Below are 19,460 nucleotides of genomic sequence, written 5' to 3' on the forward strand. Positions count from 1 at the left end.
AAAATAATAAAGGAATTAAATGTCATGGCGTTCAGCTTCTTACACGAAAACACAAAGATTTTACAACAAGTGTCCATGATGACCAAGACTTGGAGATGTGTCTTCAACTCGGCAAAGCGTAAAATCTCCTTGTTGACAATTGTTTTTCATGCCAACTCAAAGTATATTTACAAATTGGGAATTTCATGTGGTACTTATGAAAAAGTATATAATTTAAAAAGGTACGTCCTAAGAAAAGTTGCACAAGAACATAAAGTGTTGTTAAGGAGGTTACGCAACACATATTCATCGGATGTCCTACTAACAGGATTTTCAAATGATTTGTGAAGAACTGAGATGCTATAAAAAAAAATCCGTAGATGCCATTTGATTCATCGGACTATATCTTATACAGGATAATCTCATATGAATCTTATAGTGTAAATTTTGTAGGAGAAAAATATTTGGTTAAACCTAATGAAAAATGCTTTGCCACAATTAAAGAGAATTCTTCTTTCGGTAGAATTTAACTAGACATGGAATTTTCTAATGTTACTAGAGGAAGCCTCAATAGAAAAACACAAGAGTTCCGTAACTAATTAATTGGCTAATTACCCAAGAGTTCAAGCTGAGTTTGGGGAGGGGTTATACTAGAGGAAGCCTCAATAGAAAAACACACTTTATAATGAATCTAATGTTACTAATTTGTATTGTAATGCTATTTTTTTCTAAAAGCTACCATTTGTATATCTTGTAAAAGAGAAATGGAGGAAGTATTTTATTTCCTTCTCTAATAGAACCAAAACTGTACAATAAAATTGCTGTGTACATCAATGATGCAGAAATCAGAAATAACCCCTTTCTAGAAAAAGATCTACATATATTATCTACACCAGTGTTATACAGAGGCGGGATCAACCAGCTCCGCTTGATCTTTTACCTCCTCTGGGAAACCAAGAGAAACGTGAACTCAAAGGAAGAACCAAACCGATCTTTCATCTTCCATCACTCCTGCTATCTTCTTGCACGCATTCATCGGATCGTGTGTCGTCGTGCTGCAGCCGTATCACCCCTGTCGTGTAGACGCGTCTGCCGTCCTCCGACGAAGTTAGCAGGAGGCCGTAAGAGCGACTGCCGCTGACGCGGCACGCGGAGTCCGGCGGGAGCTCCAGCACCTTGACGGAGCAGGCGTTCTCCAGGCTTGGTGTGGCGTGGAGCCGGGACGGGAGCTCTATGGTGAAGTTGCCGTACTCGTCCGTAGTTGCAAATGCAGAGTTAGCTATCGTGTTGGGACCTTCGGTTGCGCAGGTTACTGCCACCTTGCTACCTGCTTGGGAAAAGAAATAAGATGAGTATGAAATATCGTACATGGAAATTTCCTATAGTGCGTAGTTTTTTCAGCCCTGTTGATAGTGAATTCTGCTTCCCTGTTTTATGTTTTGTTTTCAGTATTGTATTATATCTTGGTCGGACTAACTTTTTAGATTTATTGCATCTTTTTTCTTCTGCTTTTTTCTTACCATTTATTTGTGCGTAGATTTTTAATATTTCGATAAAGTTAGAAAATCCAATAAATACTGCATGGAAGAAAATTTGGTCGACATCGCCTACTATCCGCGACAGGAAATCTTTTTTAGACAAAAGGCACCAGGTGTCCAGCTATAACGCTCCAAACATCTAGAGTTTACATATAGTGCTGAAAAACAACTTAAATGCAACGAAAATAAAGTAAATAAAAAAAGAAATGGAGGACATCTTGAGCTTGATCCGAACGGAGAAAAAACAAAGCCAACAAAGGGAGCATGCCACTACTACAAAAAAATCATGCCATCGTGCCCTCCTTTTGCAGCTCCGAAGAAGCCTCATGCCTTCTCGCCCTGGATCGAAGGGCACCACACCATCACAAGGTAGAGAAGCTCACCATGAGCGCACACATGGACATTGATAGACATGTTGCCAAGGGAGGGGACATTGAGCACTACCGCATCATCAGCAATAACCCAGAAACACCGCCACCACCATCGCCACAAACCTCAACACAAGACAAAATGATACAACCTTCACATTGCGAACATGCTTGTCGCCACCTTGTCGCCTGCGCAGCCGAGGAGCATGTTGCATGCCACCCACTGCCAAGTTGATGTAGCCCTCTCCGCTTAAGGCCGACACCTCAGATTCCCAAGCCACCGGCCACCGAACGTAGAGCAGTGATAGCCTCACCGCCATCTTCCACTACGGTTGTGTGGATTTGCCCGTCGGGCACCTCTGGCGACGGCAAGACAAGGGGGGCAAGGAAAAGGATGGAGGTGGCGCTAGGGTTGCACCCTCGAGTCGCCTCTGAATGGGAGACACGAGAGAAGGGAAAAAGGGCACATCCCCTACCACAACTCTGCCACAAGGACTCACAATATGTTTGACTCACCAAGCTGATATAATTGAAAATCTTAGGTAATTCAAAATCCTGTCAATGAAAAATATAGCAAAGTAGAAATGTGGTGTAGTTTTGAAATCTTTCCACGACAATGATTAATATATCGGATCTTTGTAGGAAAAAAACATATACTCTGGTCCATATTACTTTCCACTAAAATGGATGCATCTATAATTAAAATGTGTCTAGATACATATGTATTAGTGTCAAGTAATATGAATCGGAGTGAGTATTATATTTCCAATTTAAAATTTATTGCCCACTTATATATGGTTCATGAAAAGAAACAGAGCAATAAACCTATTACCTTTTCCTCACTCTAGATGCTAGCAAGTGGTGCGCTCCAAGTGCGCCACATATTGTGTGAGGTGGCTCTCTGGAAAGTACCTCTTATTATTATTTTTAGTAGGTTTTAAAATTTTAATTTCAATAATTTCAGTGGGTTCCGAAATTATGTTTTTCAACTAAATTGGTCTAGATTCAGACAAAATTGTAATGAAACTCTAATTTGGAAAAATTAATTTAAATCTAGATAAATTAATTTTTTTTTAAATCTCAAGATTTATGAAATTTATTAGATTCCGTTGGCCGTGAGTTTTTTTCAAACCAAAACTCAAGATCCTCCTCCATAGGACATGTAAGTGTCATTTGTGCAAGAGATGCTCATAGGGGTAAGGTATGTGTGGGGTCAGGGCAACGGCGGAGCCAGAAAATTTTTATGAGGGGGGCCGACCGAACAAAAGCAGTCTCGTGCTAAAAAAAATTGGCAAAAAATGAAACGGCAGTAGTACCAAAATTCAATTTTTCAATGGATACATCTCCATCTAAAGTCATGAACCCTGAAAAATTAGGCAAGAAGAGGAAGTGAGTGTTTCATGCATAGAAAATGGGGCGCTAGCTTTTTTTTTCGAGATATATGGGACGCTAGTTGCCTGTTTGGCATTGATTTCAATAGCACAGTACTAGGACTCTAGGCGTAGTACAGATTCCCTGCTTCCTCTGTCAACATGTATCGCTATGTATTGCTATTGTCCATACAACCAAGGGTCACACTAGCTAGGAAATAGAGTTTTAGAAGTAAAAATCAGTGGGTAGTAAACAAAGATTTGCATGCTAGGGGGGGCCGTGGCCCCTGCTGGTCCCCCTGCCTCCGCCAGTGGGTCAGGGTGAAAACCTAAGATCTATGATCAGGCGATGACAACGTTTGTGCATTGTTTTTTTCTTGGAGGCGTCGTTTATGGAGAAGCTGATTTTCTGATGTTGTCTTGGTGGTGCCAGTGTTGTTGCTTCAAGTTTTCGATCTCTGTAGCGGGACTTTTCATTTTTGTAAATCTTCTCTCTTTTTTGGCCGTGTGCATCCTTTACGTCATTAGGGTATATGTTATTGCAGATACTATGTGTAATAGGTATCTCCGCGATATTAATATATGCTTTTTATCAAAAAAAAAATGTGTCTTTATAAGCGTTTGCATCTGCACGGTTGTACTGTGTTTCTAAATAAAAGTAGAGGCATCAGGCAATCTCACAAAAATAAAAACCACAAATGAAGGTGGAATTCTAATGGCTTCGCGGGCGCACTTGTTAGATGATGTAACTGTGTCGAGCTACCATCGCACGCGGAGGAAATGCGCTTTGTCACGGATGGCTTGTGTTCTCTTACCAAACATATCTGCTCTACCAAATCTGCTACACCTATCCAACTAATGCTAGTGGTCTATCTAGTGTTTCCTGTATGGTGTTAATGGGTTGACTCAGAAAACAAAGTGGGGAATTAGGCGGAATAAACATGGTGGTGAACGTGACCTCTCAATAGAAAGATGCAGTGTCAAATTGCCTAACCATTTGGGAAACATGCTGCATCCACTTAACCTTCTGAACAGTTTACCGTCTGTAAGTTACAGGTCACAAAATAAGTACCTTTTCAAACAATTGTACTTTTTTTAATCCGTTGTAAAAGAGTGTTTGGAAAGATCAACAGCACAGGAGCTACCCACAATACGTAGTTAGCTGCAGGGAGAAACGCCGCCCGCGAATTCACCAATTAAGCAGCAGCATTATTGTACCGAACAGCGATTACACGCAAATTAACCATTGGCTAACAGCTACATGGTACCGAACCGAACGTTCGTCTATCGATCTACTTGGAGTTGGACATGTAGCGCTAGACTTGTAGCTAGCTAGGATTTGGACTTGTGAACTTGCGATCGACCTGCTATGTGTTATAGACACACACACGACAGCGACCTACATAGTGTACGTACCCGTGGCATCGATGATCGATCGTACCGATGATTCCTGCCACTATCCACGATATATCTGGAGGTTGGGGGAGGAGGTTACAACGTCCATCGCCACGACAGCGACCTACATAGTGTACGTACCCGTGGCATCGATGATCGATCGTACCGATGATTCCTGCCACTATCCACGATATATCTGGAGGTTGGGGGAGGAGGTTACAACGTCCATCGCCTTGTACGTTGAGACGAAAGACTACTTGCACTGTTGTTGCTTCGCTTCTTTCCTTTCCTCTTAATAAACCGGCCTGCAATCGCAGCGACAGGGATCCCTCATCTCCGACTGGACTCAACAATTCTCGTTTCGAACGCAGGTTATTTTTTCCTCATTATATTATCTGTTTTTTTTTTTCGAAATAGGGAACATAACCCCGGCCTATGCACCAAAAATCCAAAATGCACCAAAATGATGCGCATCGTATATATCTGCTAAACAATATATACATTTTTTTTTGCGAGCAAAGAAAATGGCATTAAATCGGAAACATTACAGAAAGGTCCCTGAAGAAAACAAAAAACCAGTGTATTTTTTAAAATGGGTTTCGTACGTTCGCCAGGCACAATTAGTTGTATAGGTATATCACAGCATGTTGTTTTCATTGGTACTCTAAAGAGTTTATTATGGGACAGTGGTGCCTCCACACAAACCCAACAGCCAGCAGATTGATCAGAGAAGAATAACGGTTGAGAAAGTTATATTTTTTGTTCAATTGGATGGGTCTAGCTAGGCACATCTGAACGGCTGAACAACTCTGTCTTAATTTTTAGGCCGTCCGGCCGATTTATGAGTTGTAGCCTCAGCCCTCGGACCATCAACTCTCCTCCAAATGGACAAATGATACGTTAGGTGGTACTACCTTTGAACAGATCAAACTTGACGTACGTGTTGAAATTGCAAGAGGAAGAGGGCTGGAAGAAGAGGGTTTTTTTTTTTGTGAAATGGGGAAAATATCACCCCAGCTTCAGCATCCAAGGGATGCACATGGTTTTTTATCAGATTATTCACAACACCTCACAAGAAGAATTACAAAGATCGAACCGAAGTCACCAAAATTAACGACAGCTCGCTAATCCTACATCACCGATGAGGGGGGTCAATGAACCCCCCTCATGGCGACATCACACCAACGCGCATCATCAAAAAACGCGCATCATCAAAAAACCGAAGGCCTCGACAAGTCGTCCAATGGCAAGCAGGTGGTACAACATGTCCGGTAGACCCTCGGCGCGTACCATCATACACGCTCTAGAAGTCCTCGCCGTCACCGTCTTCCACATACCCATCTTCAGGAGAGAACAATGCAATGACCTTGCGAGGCCTGCCACCAGCGCCACCACGACGCTAGACAGCTCCACCACCTTGCGCACATCGAACATGATATATCTGACGATGCTACCCTGCTGCACCACGCCACCGAGATTCGCCGTCTTCAACACGAAAGAAAAACGCCGCTCCACCTCAGGACCCTCCAGCTTGCATCTGCCCATAGACGATACCCCCAGGAGGGAGAACGACGTTGTACGCCACCATCGCCCGATCCGAGATCGGATCTAGGATTTCTCCTGGAGCAGCACGAGTAAGAAGCCGTAGACAGCGACGATGATGCCTTCAAGAAGGTAACGACGCGTGATGTCGCTATCGTCCACCATGACCAAGATCAGAGCACGGTTTTCACCGGCAGCTACGCTCCCCAACTCGTTATTGGGACTGGACATGAGATCTAAAGATCCCCACGAACAGCCCAAATCTGACCGCCCACCTCCGACGAAGAAGACGAGCACCACCGCCATACCCAGAGCTGCTGCCCCAGGCCACCTCAAGATGCGGGAGAAGCCCAGGAAAATGCCGCAGCCGCAGGAAGGATCGAGGGCGGACACACGAGCCTGCCAAGGCCCATCTGGGCCCAGATCGGAGACCCGCCGTCAAACCCGGCCGAACCACCACCACGGCGCGCCGCCCCTGGCCGTCGCTGCCTCGCCATCATCGTCGGTGAAGTGGAAGGAACTGGTGAAGGCCGCAGCCGATTCCTCCCGTCGCCGGCGGAGGTAAAGGTCGCCACCGCCGCCACGCCACTGGGGCTTTGCCCAACAGCGCATAGAGCGGCGGCGGAGGGCGAGGGGACTTAAGGAGGGGACGGGGAGAGGGCTGCCGGCGGTCTCCCAGGCGCGGCGCGGCGCCGCCGCGCGGGGAGGGTTAGGTCGTGCGGTGAGGGTTTACTGGATGTGACCGGCTGGAAGAAGAGGTACGTCGGACTTCTAGCTGAAGCTATCTATGTGCCATCGCAGCAGCTTACATCAGCGCCAAGGTAAAAAACCACGGGCAGAAATATTCTCAAACCATTTGCTCTTGGCTATGCCAAATGAACCAATAATCAGAGGAACAGGTTAAGAAGGGCGCATAGTAATTAGCGCCATGAACTTTCTGTGGGAGACCCTGAGCGGCAGCTGAGCTCATCTACTCTGAAACACAGGGAGGAACTCTTCGTATGGAACGAGCGGAAACAAGAAGGCGAAGAGAAAGAAAAATCCTCCAGACATGCATGGTTATTGGGTTACTGACCTGGTAGCTCGAAGGTGAGGAGGTCGAGACGCGGAACCGTTTCGTCCTGTCGCTCCCGCGAGCGCAGGGCGAAACCCTAGCCTTCCCCAACTCCAGCCCCTCCTCCCCCCGCCCCTCCCTCGCCGCCGCCAGAGGGCGTCGCCGGGCAAAGCCCCGGGGCGCCGGCGGCGGCGGGGCTTCTCTCTCCCCTGCGTGGCTGTGGTGGCGCGGGCCGGCGCGGTCGGCGGGGTGCCGTGCTTCTCGTCTGGCGCGGCGGCGCGGTGGCCTGACCACGGCGCGGTGAAGGCGCTTCTCCGGCGGGGTGGCGGCGCAGCTTCTGGCTTCTGGCCGGCTGGCGCGGCCCTGCGACGGCGCGCCGTGGCCATGGGTGGCGGCGGCGGGCCCAGATCTGGGCCAGCGGGCCTAGGTCTGGGCCTCATCAGGGCTGCCTCGGGTGGGTGGCCTCGATGCGTCAGGTCGGCGAGCAGCGAGGGCGCTGGTTCGTCTCCCCCGATGTCCTGCGGCGGGCATCGTGGTGGGTGCCTCGGTCCGGCGTCCTCGACTCCTCGGGATGTGAGGCGGCGGCGGGCGGCGTCTGCGGCGTGGAGCTACGGTTCACGTCGGTTCTGAGGTAGTAGCTGCTGTCCTGGGCTCCTGCTCATCCTCCCCCACCTCCCGGACGAAAGTCCAAAATCTTGTTGATTGGGCGGCGGCGACGCGCTGCTGCGCCGTGACCTTCTTGGAGGCGCCGCCTGGGGAGGTTTCGGTAGGTTGGCGGAGCTGAAGGTTGCAGCTTTGGGCAATGTCGGTCCTTGAGCAGCTGCGGTGATCTCTAGCCCGTATGCGTGCGTCGACGACAGTCCGCCCCGTCCTCTGCAGGTGCTCCCGGCGGATTTCTCGTCGTTGGTGGATGTCCAAGTGCTCGGCAGTGCGGCCGGTATGGTGTGATCCTTGTCAAGGTAGTCTCTCCAGGGTGGCGTCGGGTCCGGAGCCCAACACCTCTGCGGCTCTCGGGTGAGCCTCTCTCATGTCCGATGGTTCGACGCCTTCGAACCAGGCGAGAGGGCAGGGGCCCTCTTCGGCATGAGAACAGGTTGGTGCTTCTGGTGCTCGGAGTTCTGGCTGTTCTCCTCGGAATCAAGACTACAATTCTGCTCCGGGCAGTGCCTCGCCGTGCCTCCGGTCGGTGTCCTTGGTGTCGAACAGCGGCGGTCTGCACTCCTGCAAGCTTATCCTCGCTCGTAGTGCAGTGTTGTAATTCGTTCTGTATGTACCCGTGTATCTGTCCTGCCGTGGTGTGCGTGTGTGGTGTGGTGTCCTGTTGTAACTCCTGGCCGGTTGATGGCTTTGTTAATTCAAAGCTGGGCTTTCGAGCCTTCTGTTTAAAAAAGGTGAGGAGGTCAGAGCCAGGCCGGAGGCAGAGCTCGCAGGCGACCTGCCCGGACACCGACACCGACGACACCAGCTCCTCGCCGTACCCCGCAACGCGCGCTAGCTCCGCCGGCGAGAAGTAGAGCTCCATGGGCCGCCCGGCCGCCGCCACCGCCGTGCCGAGCAGCAGGATCGTCAGGAGCAACGGCGAGGTAGCCCCTCCCAACAGCACCATGTCTATCGCACGCAGCGTTCTAGCTCCTTTGCCCCTTCGTCGTAGTTGGGTTTTGGCCAAACACAAACGATGTAGTGGGGAGGAAAGAAGATGGAGAAGACGAAGAGTACGAGTGCGCTTGTGTTGGGGTTGGGGATGTTGGTTCGGTTGATCGGTTCGTCCGTCAACGACTTCTTGATCGATCGGTGTCGTCGCGGTGTGGCGTGCATGTATATGTATATATCTAGGCACGACTTGGACGTCCCGGCAGAGGCAGGTGGTCTGAGTCTGAGTGGTTTGGGTGTCGCCTCGCCTCGGTGGTTCGGTGGTACCTGTTGGCGACGTGTCCGACGTTGCAGTTGATCTGCTGTATATTGGCTAGTTTTGTTCATTGTTTTGTGAGTACTAGAATACTTGCTGCACCCTTTGTTTTCTTGCTAGTGTTGTCGTGGCACATTTGTTATTTGACCGTGGGTAGAAAGTGTGCCTTGTGCTTTTCTTTTTAGACGGTCCTTTTCTCATGCCTTATTTTTTAAAAAAAAATTGCTACGATGGATTACAGGGTACCGAATATTCAGATAATCATAAGAAAAAATCATATAGTCAACCGGCCCCAAATACTTGTCGCGGGTTTGATGAACCTAACCAAAATTTAGCCTACATCTGCAACAGGTATATAAGATCAGAGGGAGGGGAAACTTAAAATAGAGGCCAAGCCACATGTAACCATTTATTTGCAAAGACTTAGAATTCGTGTTTCAAAATTTTAAAAAATTAGAGTAGAAAAATTCAAAAAAAATTCAGAGTAGAAAAAGAGCAAGACTTGGACGTCCCGGCATCAGCTTTTGAGCCTCGGCTTGGTGGTTCGGTGTACCTGTTGGCGACGTGTTCGACGTTGCAGTTGTATATTGGCTAGTTTTGTTCATTGTTTTGTGAGTACTAGAATGCTTCCTGCCTCCTCGTTTTCTTGCTAGTGTTGTCATGGCACATTTGTTATTTTGACCGTGGATAGAATGTGTGCCTTGTGCTTTCTTTTTCCACAGTCCTTTTCTCATGGCTACTTTTTTTTACAATAAAATCTGGTACGATGGATTAACGAATATTCAGATAATAATAAGAAAAAAATCATACTAGAAAAAGAGCAAGCACTTCAATAATCTCCAAGAATAGCTTAATAACACCTCATAAAACTACAAGTGAACATTACTTCTTCCCAAGTAAGAGTGCTCCCACCGGTGTTATTCGCCCATGTGTATGCACTAGCTAGAACGTAAAGCTAATAGCAGTAAACTCATATTGAATCAGTATTAGTAGTCACATGACACTTTTCAATCAATGGCAACACTCTGCAGAGACGTGATATAGGACCCTTCGCTAAACATGTCTTACACCAAAACTAACCAAGCCTAAAAGAACCAAAACTAACCTATAAGAATATTTCATATGCAAATTGCTCGTTTAAAAGCATGTTACATCATATTGACAGAACTCTCTATTTGCAAGACATCAGAATTTGGTGTTCCGAATTTGAATTTTCCCAACGGAAGCATCACTTAGCCACTCACACGAGCAAATCAATGCACATACATAAGCGAACAAGGAAGATAAAAGATTAATAAATGCTAAATAATAATGTAACTGGGTGAAGTAACCATATATGACTAAACCAAGAGAGCTCATTATAATATAAAATGTTCACTACTCCCTCAGTTTATAATAAGTGTCGCTGATTTAGTACCGGCACTTATTATTTCATCCGGTACAACAATTACCTCACACCAGAAAGCAAGTAACTGATCAAACTATCCTTGGCAACAAAAGAAACATTGTTAATTAACATGATTGCAAATCAAGGCTCAGAAATCTCTGAAGTACCACTATACAAACAAGTATGATGTGCCATGAACAGTGCATAGCTGAAAGTCATTGCACCACAACCGCACGGTGGTGGCCGCTCCTGCCTCCTGGACTGCTTCATTTTGGTTTATTCATTTTGCTTGACCACTTGGAAACGAAGCAACAGAAGTGGGGATGTGTGGGTTCATCCGTTCATGTGTCCATACCAAACCATCGATCCAATTATCCAAGGCAAAACTATTTTAGTTACATGGAGTATCCTAGCTCTGTAAATGCATGCCAAAGCGTTGGACCTTCACTTGGAAGTTGGAATAGCTAGAGGACTAGAGTCTGGAGGTAGAGCCCTGAACCCAAATCTCAGATCTCTGGATGAGAGATATCCAGCAAGACCCAGCAACTGTCGATCCATACTGCCCATCAAGCAATCCAATGGTCATAGAAAGGTTCCCTATTTTCGCGATGCAACCACCAGATTAGCTAGGGCAAACATCTGAGATTAAATCATCTGGTTCCTGTATCTGCACAAGAACAGATGAGATACTGCTTTCTCAGCAATGTCTTTTTTGTTTAGTCGGAATATAGCTCGTGGATGCCATTTGTAATCATTTTGGCAAATCTGGATAACCCTTCACAGGGCCTACTAAGGACAAGGCTTCTTGCAATGCCTCTAAGAGATATCCTGGATGGTTCTCAATGCGCATGCAGCCAATTTGTGATGGTATTTTGTGCAGAACTCTTCCAACAATCTGCAATTACCAAAATTAAATATGAGTGCAGTATATTTTTTCCCTAAAAAAAAGGCGCGCGCGCGTGTGTGTGTGTGTGTGTGTGTGTGTGTGTGTGTGTGTGTGTGTGAGAGAGAGAGAGAGAGAGAGAGAGAGAGAGAGAGAGAGAGAGAGATGATACGGTAAGAATACAAGTATGCAAAATGATGTTTGCTATGTTTTTCTTCCCTCGTCATTCTTTCTCATGAATCAGGTTTAGGTTACGGCCCTATCAATCGCAAAGCACAGTCCATTAACTAGGAATACATAATCAAGTTAGCAACAACTCCGTCACTTCAAAACTGTTATGCAGGTATTTCTGAAGATTTCAATGTAATTCCTACCCATAAAAAAGATATGATGTCTGAATGATGAGTTCAAGAACGAACCTTGCGAGCATAGCCACCATAGGCTATTCCTCCTATTAGAGCTTCCTGAGAACCAATCTTTTGAGTGGTGGTTGTCCCTGAATTTTTCCAGACAACACAGTTCTTTCAGAAGGAATGTTCTCCCAGGATAGCAAAAATTTATGTATCAAAGTAAATTTAAGTTTATGGTGATTCATATAATTCAGCCACTGAACAGTGTTATATACAAAGTGAGCATAGCTGCAATATGTATTTTGTGAGATAATAATTGAACAAGGAAAATAGGGAAACACAATTACCAGGTAAAGTCCTAGCCTTGAAAAGACCAGCTTTCTTTAAGCAATCTACAGTGTATAAGTTGGTGCCACCAGCCAGCTGATAAAAGCCTACCAGACCATAGTGGCAGCAGAAACTTAGAAATTGTGAAGAATAATATGGCCATAAATACTGCTTAAATATTACAAAGATTGAATTTGTTTACCAGGAGGCCTATCTGGTAGTGAAGTCAAATCAACAGCAAAAGAAACTGTTTCCCTTGTTGCGCCACGACCAATGTCACCACTCATGGGCCGACCATCTAACTACTCACATAAATCAAAGTAACTGAAATAAGCCTAAATTAAAAGCATGTATATGCTTAGAGGATCATTAGTACCGTATATCATACGAACAGCTGGGTTCCTAATCACACCAGAAGTATTAGGCAGAATTTGTAGAAGATCTGGCTACAAGTAAAAATGTATTGGGTATCACAGTTTTCCAGTTTGAATAAAAAATAACCTAGAAATCCAGTTTGTTAAAAAAGTTCATGAACAAAACTATCTAACAAATTAGGAAAAATGTGAAATATGCAATTGAGGAATTTATTATCTTGTGAACAAACCTGCCAAAGATTATACCCTTCCATACGAGACTGCATTATCGTGTATATCGCATTCATAAAATCAATTGTTGATTCACCAGCATTAGGCAGGCTAACCTGAAATCCATGGACTTCCATATTTGTTAGATGAGAAACAAGGGGAATTTTTTTTATGAAAAAAAGGAACATGGTGGCACTTTTCAGCAACAGATTAGCACATATGCAGATACAAAGTTGTGAAGCTTACTGCGACCAACTTCACATTATTGACTGACTCACCCAAGCTGTTCCAGAGAGTACTGAACATATCGGTTCCCCTACAGTAGAGGAAAAAATTAAAACAAGTGTGCTAAGTAACAGAGGAAAATAAACATTATTTAAATGGAAGATCCTCCAAATAAAAGGAAACCCACTTTCCAGTGGTATGTATTTCTATTGCATCAACATCACTCCTTTTCAACAGTTCAGCAGTTGTAGCAGGATCTCGTACATAGGACACGGCTCCTGAAATGGTTTCATGCAAAGAAGGTTATATGGAAACGAAGATGCTGCTAAATTTACAAGATCATGTAAACCATCCTGGTGATTGAAAATAAGAAAAAAGGAAATAAAAGGAAGGTGCTCACTTATTCTGTCATAAGGGCAAACTGATAAGCATCTACCGCAGCCATAGCATCGTTGGATAATGACACCACCCTGCATGAGGGAGGGTCCCGATGATAAAAATAGTAGATAGAAGCTCCTGGAGAGAGAGTAAACAAGCACAAAAAGTAACCAAACTAATAGATATAGATACCTCAAGTTTATCACATACAGGATCAGACTGAGCATGTTCTCCTCCGACCATGACCCTCTTTAGTGATATTGCATCAGCAGGACAAACTTTCTCGCATGGCTTTGAGCAATCCGGAGGGCATTCCTCAGGATCAAATTCTGAAAGACAGAGAGCAGTTCATGTCTTCAGAGGTGAAATGCTTTCAGCACTTAATAAATCCTAGATTTAAATAGACATGTGGCAAGTGCTGCTAGTGAAAGGGGTACATTTATTACAGAGATATAGTAGTCAACAAACTTTTAATTTCAACAAAGAAAACTTCAAAGTAATAAAAACATTTTGCAATAGCGCAAATGATTTTCAAAAAATAAAATAGAAAAATAATATATTATTTTGCTTACCAGCTTTGCGGAAATGAAGATCTCTACAATCATCATTTACACTAACCATCACCCATGGCCTTTGAACTGATGGTACAATTGAGGCTGCTACATCGATTCCTTCATTCACCGCACTGACTACAGATGCATCTGCTGCACAATCGATGCAATCCACTGCATACAAAAAGCAGAACCATGATTTATGCATATGCATACGCCCCCATGCATTGATGTAACCACACCAAATCAGCAACTACAATAATTTGTCAAGGGTATTCTTTTGGCCATCAAATTTTGTTATCTAATGATTTCTATGGCTCATTCCATTTAATCGAGATGTGAATTACTTGGTCAAATTGTTCATTAGTTTAAATCTCCAAGCCTTTTGGAACCCTCGCGCACTTACAGAAGTACCTCCATGGATAAGAACTTAGCAATGTGTGTGGATTTAGCTTATCAATATATTAACACAAAAATGTAAGTCCTCTCCATTTCACTCTATTATCAATGGACAGTATCGCGTATCCATATTTTCCAATAGGAGAGGAAATTTGTAATGTGCAGCCAAATGCATGAACCTGTCATTTTCTATGGTTCTGTTATTCATAAGAAAGGCAAGCTTGCGCTTGGGTTCATTGATGTTTGGGTTTCCGTTTCCATCTTTCCAGGAAATACCAAACTCCAAGTAATTCAATTATTAGTTCTTCACTCACTATGTAAAGTTTAATAACATGCTAATAGGATTGTTAAGCTATTGGACTTGAATGCTAAAGATACACCCCTTATTATCAATTTCCCATTAAACCAGCATGTACACCTCCAGCAAGCGTGTAGACAAGGGAGATATTCCTGACATCGGCAGCATCCTACAAGGCACAGGTAATGCGAATGGTGAACAAAACATAAAAAATGTCAGTTCCAGTAATTTCTCAATTATTATCATCAATCACATCGTCACCGTCGCTGGTTCCACTTACCCACACTAACAAATCAGTGCTCACACTAACAAATCAGTGTCTGGGAGAAAGATATGAACTACACGAAGAATTGAACTCCACAGGTTAAATTAGTTCGCATTTTTAAGTACCATCAACAAGAGTAAAAACACTTCCCCTCTGTGTTATAAGTTATAACCATCAATTCATCATCATGAATCTCTCCTTCCTCTCCAGTATAATGAACTCATTCGCTGACTAACTAGCCGCCCGCAGTCCCCCAGGGCCCAAACGGAGCGAAGGAAGCAGGAGCATTCTGCGAGGGGGGGTGCAATATGCGGTACCTCGAAGCTGGCGCCGCAGATGAGCTTCACCCAGTCGCCGCGGCGGAGAGCAGCAACCTGCGGCGGGTGGTCGCCACCGGCGACGCGGATAGGTCGGTAGGCAGCGATTCGTGAGACCGCGGCTCGTACGGCGGCGTGGGAGGCGAGGAGGGGCGGCGGCGGGGCCGGCGCGGCGGCCATAGCTTCTCGGGCGGTGGCGAATGATATCTTTTATTTTTGCCTTTTTTCTAGAAATTTAGTTTTACTTTTTGAGGGAACGGCGAAATGATATCTGCTTCACGGGCGAACGGCTACTCACCCAGACCCGTTTCATGACGAGATGAACGGCCAGCACTTACTCCAACCGTTTCATAATTTTTACGGTGATTTTTTTAATAATCAATATCATATATTCACATATATGTTTATGCATATCATTACTAGTAAATTGCTAGAGGTGACAGTTGTATGTAAAAAAATAGATTAATTTTTCCGTACGGCAACTAAATCAATAGTGGCCACGCCGCTCCTCGAGCTGACAAGCAAACTAAAACGTATTCACGCGGAGGTGGCAACAAGTGAGAGCTAGCGGGTGGCTGGAGCTCGATGTGCGCGCTTCCTCCACCGCCATGTCTCTTTGGGGACCTTGCTTGGCCGCTTTATCTTTGTTATCATGTTATCGTAGCTTTGTTGGCTAAGTTGAATGCCACAGCAGTGTAATTGGAATCTTGTTTCGAACCTAACGGCTTTATTAATTTAAAGTCGGGCACTAGCTGCCTTTTATCTAAAAAAAAACTAAATCGGTAGTCCTTGTCGCCCTAAGATCGTGGTGAAGATGGCTTCTGGATGTGGCCCAAAGCTTCCTGCACGACCCAACTGTGTCGGCCCTAAGCTCCACTCCTGAGTAGGTTAATTCCACATGAGGAAACCCAACCCACACGATCCATTTTTTATGGCTTGCATGCACCGCATCGATGCAAAGCTCTGCTCCCCATCGCTTGTACGCATGGACGCTGAGCATTTCTCCCTTCACCTACGATGTGCTCTTTCTCGGGCACTTTGTTGGGCCGCCATATCTTAATCCGGCTCTTGGCCGCACAACCTTCTTCGGTGTGACGCCACAAGCTCCCTGGCAACATGCAGCCCCGTGGCAGGAGAGCCATCATGTGTGGCGGCTGGTACAACCAAGATACGAGCCGGACAGGGGGGGCGCGAGGTGAGCCGAATCGATCGACCCTGGTGTCGTTGCCTACTCGACAATACCCTGGAGGAGGGATCCTCGCAGAGGGGGGGAGGGGGGCCATAGGACGGAGAGCCATTGGGACAGGGGTACGCGAGTTACCCAGCTTCGGAACACACTGCACGGAGGCAGGGCCTACTGCTGCTTGTCTGGAATTATGTTGGCGCTTTCGCATTGTTACAATGAGTTGTTATCTCGTCGCTAGTTCGAGATCTTCCTCTAGGGCTCCTGGGATCCGGCTTATAAAGCGCACGGATCTAGGGTTTCTACGGAGAGTCCTACCCGGATACAAGTTGCCTAACTATGGAATCTTACATTGCCGTGTACGTTAAGGATCCACCATTTCCTCCCTGACCGTCTGTAAGGGTATTTTACCCTTATTCATTATTTTGGTAATAATGACACCGTTGCTAGAGTAATCGGACTAATACATATCTATAAGATTGTTCTCAGGTATTAGCCAAATAGGCATAATGGTGTATCAATGGAACAAGAAGGTAAAGGGTGACCCCCCCCCCCCCACACACTTCGACAAAAATGAAGAACGGTTGTTCTGCCTCTGACCACTCTGTGGTCCGGCTGGACCGGCTGTGGCACCGGCTGGCCCGGCGCCGACCGGCCCTGGGACTGGTGCCATCCGGGCGCTATCCAGTAACGCATCCACCTCCGCCCGGTGCTGGCCCGACGCAAGGTCCATTTTGGACCGGATGGTCTGGCCTCTCGCCCGGCGATGCCGGCCTATGCAGCGGCCTCCCCGGCACATCCTGGCTCATGCACCGGTGACATCCGAAGCAATGTTCTGTAAGCCCAGAAGTCGCCCCGGTCTCGGCCCGGCGCACGATCCGGTTCCGTCCGGATGGTCCGGCATGTGGCCCGGTGGTACCGGCCCCTGCGCTAGATGGCCCGGCCCCAGGCCCAGCAGACCGGCTCCCTCGACTGTTTGCTGAGCTAGACAAGTCACAACGGCTGGATTTCAAGAAGACATATAAATACCCCTTCACCTAGCTTAGAGCACTTATGCACTACACTACAAACTGTTCTTGAGCACTCTCTCTCTTACTCCATTGATAGAAATACGAAAAGACTCATATCTCCCTCCTCCTCCACCCAAACTCGAATCCCTCCAGGAAAAAGATAGAGGAGGGCTTGATCTATAGTTCCACCGAGCCAAATCTCGTTCCCCCTTGTATTCATCGAGATACATGCTCTCTAGGGTTCCTTGGAAACCCTAGGTGGGCAAAAGAAGTCTGTAAGCATCCGGGTTGTGGATTTTCTCCTGACAAGATTGTGAAGGTTTGGAGGCTGCCTCAAAGTCTACCACAAGTGAGTGAGCTATTCCTTTGTGGGATAGGCTCCGGAGAAGAAGGTGAGCCTTCGTGGCGTTGGAAAATCCTTTGTGGGACCCCCACCTCTCCAAACGTGGCGTACCTTCTTGCAAAGGAAGGTAACACAGGGAATAAACCTTTGTCTCTGCGTGCTATCGGTTATTCCTAACCGATCTCTTTATTTGTGCTATATTTGCCCGTGAGAGCCTTCATGCTTGAGTTACTTATATCATCATCTAGGGTGCCTCGCCTAGTGTGCATTAGGCTCACCTTTATATTTCGCAAAGCCTAATATTGCAAAGAAAGAATTAAAATCTGTAGAAACCTATTCACCCCCTCTAGGTTTACCATCTCTGAACTTTCAATTGGTATCAAAGCCTGGACTCTTTTTAAGGACCTTGCAACCTTAAGAGTGATATGGATAAACTATTTGAGGGTCTGGACGAAGATTCTAACATTTTGGTTAAGGAGATGAAATCCAGATTCTTAGCATATGATGGTGAGAAAAAAGAAAAAGGAGGATGAAGTCCAAAGCCAAATGGCACAAATGAGTGCCATGCTCAAAAACCTGACTATTGGGACTTCTAGTGGGGCTTCGGCCCCTCCGGAAACTTTCCATGAAGTCAATCATGACTATCCCAAAAACACTTCACCCATGCCTCATATAAACCATAGTGGGAATGTTCCCCATTTTGATGGAACTCACTTTTCCTTTTGGAAATCCTCTATGGAGTCTCATATTCGCAACTGCGGTGTGGATATGTGGGAGATCATCGTTGATGGATACCGGAAGCCACAAGATCCCATTATATTGACCTCCACCGAGTTCTACAACCGTCAACTCAATGCCTCTGCATGTGACAAGATTAGAAGTGGCATCAACCGCAAGCTCCTTGATCAAGTCAATAACATTGACTCAGCTAAAGAGCTTTGGGATCAGATTGTAGTACTCCAATAGGGAACCAATATGATCCAAAAGGCTCTTTCTGAGTCAGCAAAGACAGAGGCAACTTTGTTTATGATTAGAGAAGGAGAATGCTTGGCCGATGCTTATGGAAGGCTTGGTGCTCTTCGAGTAAAGGTCAAGGGTCTTGGATGTGAAAAATACAATGATGGCTTTGAAATGAATGAAGAATTCATAAAGTCCAAGGTCATTGCCATGATTACTGTCAAACAAAAGAACACCAACCTTGCACTCAACTTGCAAATCCTCACCAAGCAAGCAGATCTGAACGCAGATCATCTAGTCTCCTATGTAGCTGCCAATGACAACATGGCCAAGGAAGAAGAGAAGCTCATGGCGATGAACCGTGTAGATGGATCCTCACACAACCTTGCTTTGAAGGCTAGAGCTGACCAAGAAAGAGAAGAAGCCTATGAGATCGAAGAAGATGAGATGACATCAACTAGTGACATGCAAACAGATGTTGCTTTCTTTATCAAGAAGTATGTGAAGAAGTTCCCAATCTCCTCCAAAGAGAAGAAGAGAACATGCTACAACTGCGATGAAGATAGTCACTTTGCAAATGAGTGTCCTTATGAGAAAAGAGTTGACAAGCCAAAGTTTGTCAAAGGTGTCAAGCCAAGATTGAAGCCAAATCCAATCAATGAACGATACAAGAAGAACAAGGGAAGAGCTTTTGTTGGGGCTGAGTACATTTTCGATGAAGAGGGAGAAGATGAGGAGAAGGAGGCTGGAGTGGCTGGTTTGGCTTACTCCGAACCCGGGTGATGTCTACGCACGCTTCTATTCCTGTAGACAGTGTTGGGCCTCCAAGAGCAGAGGTTTGTAGAACAGCA

At 45.8% G+C, this 19,460-nt stretch overlaps 2 protein-coding genes across 4 annotated transcripts; both read right to left on the minus strand.

Moving 5' to 3' along the window:
• Window positions 1-744: 744 nt before the first annotated feature.
• Window positions 745-9,054, minus strand: LOC127292156 (uncharacterized). Its single transcript, XM_051321506.2, has 3 exons — window positions 8,656-9,054; window positions 7,268-7,302; window positions 745-1,306 (listed from the first exon to the last, which is right to left on the minus strand). Exons 1-3 carry the CDS (start codon window positions 8,850-8,852, stop codon window positions 975-977), a joined length of 564 nt encoding a protein of 187 aa, XP_051177466.1. The 5' UTR covers window positions 8,853-9,054; the 3' UTR covers window positions 745-974.
• A 1,558-nt stretch (window positions 9,055-10,612) lies between these two features.
• LOC127292163 (uncharacterized) lies at window positions 10,613-15,352 on the minus strand. Of its 3 annotated transcripts, none has more exons than XM_051321527.2 (12): window positions 15,117-15,352; window positions 14,655-14,703; window positions 13,859-14,011; window positions 13,479-13,615; window positions 13,309-13,378; window positions 13,096-13,186; window positions 12,962-12,999; window positions 12,704-12,813; window positions 12,302-12,401; window positions 12,120-12,206; window positions 11,842-11,918; window positions 10,613-11,434 (listed from the first exon to the last, which is right to left on the minus strand). In XM_051321527.2, the coding sequence occupies exons 1-12, from the start codon at window positions 15,294-15,296 to the stop codon at window positions 11,291-11,293; spliced, it is 1,236 nt and encodes a 411-aa protein (XP_051177487.1). In that variant the 5' UTR covers window positions 15,297-15,352; the 3' UTR covers window positions 10,613-11,290. The 3 variants fall into 3 exon arrangements, with proteins under 3 accessions (XP_051177487.1, XP_051177480.1, XP_071683206.1); XM_051321520.2 differs by having other exon boundaries at window positions 12,704-12,799; window positions 12,930-12,999; window positions 15,117-15,351; XM_071827105.1 differs by lacking the exon at window positions 10,613-11,434 and adding an exon at window positions 11,463-11,709 and having other exon boundaries at window positions 12,704-12,799; window positions 12,930-12,999.
• Window positions 15,353-19,460: the final 4,108 nt, after the last annotated feature.

The sequence above is a fragment of the Lolium perenne genome, chromosome 1 (assembly GCF_019359855.2).
Source record: "Lolium perenne isolate Kyuss_39 chromosome 1, Kyuss_2.0, whole genome shotgun sequence".
NCBI classification, from domain to species: Eukaryota; Viridiplantae; Streptophyta; class Magnoliopsida; order Poales; family Poaceae; genus Lolium; species Lolium perenne.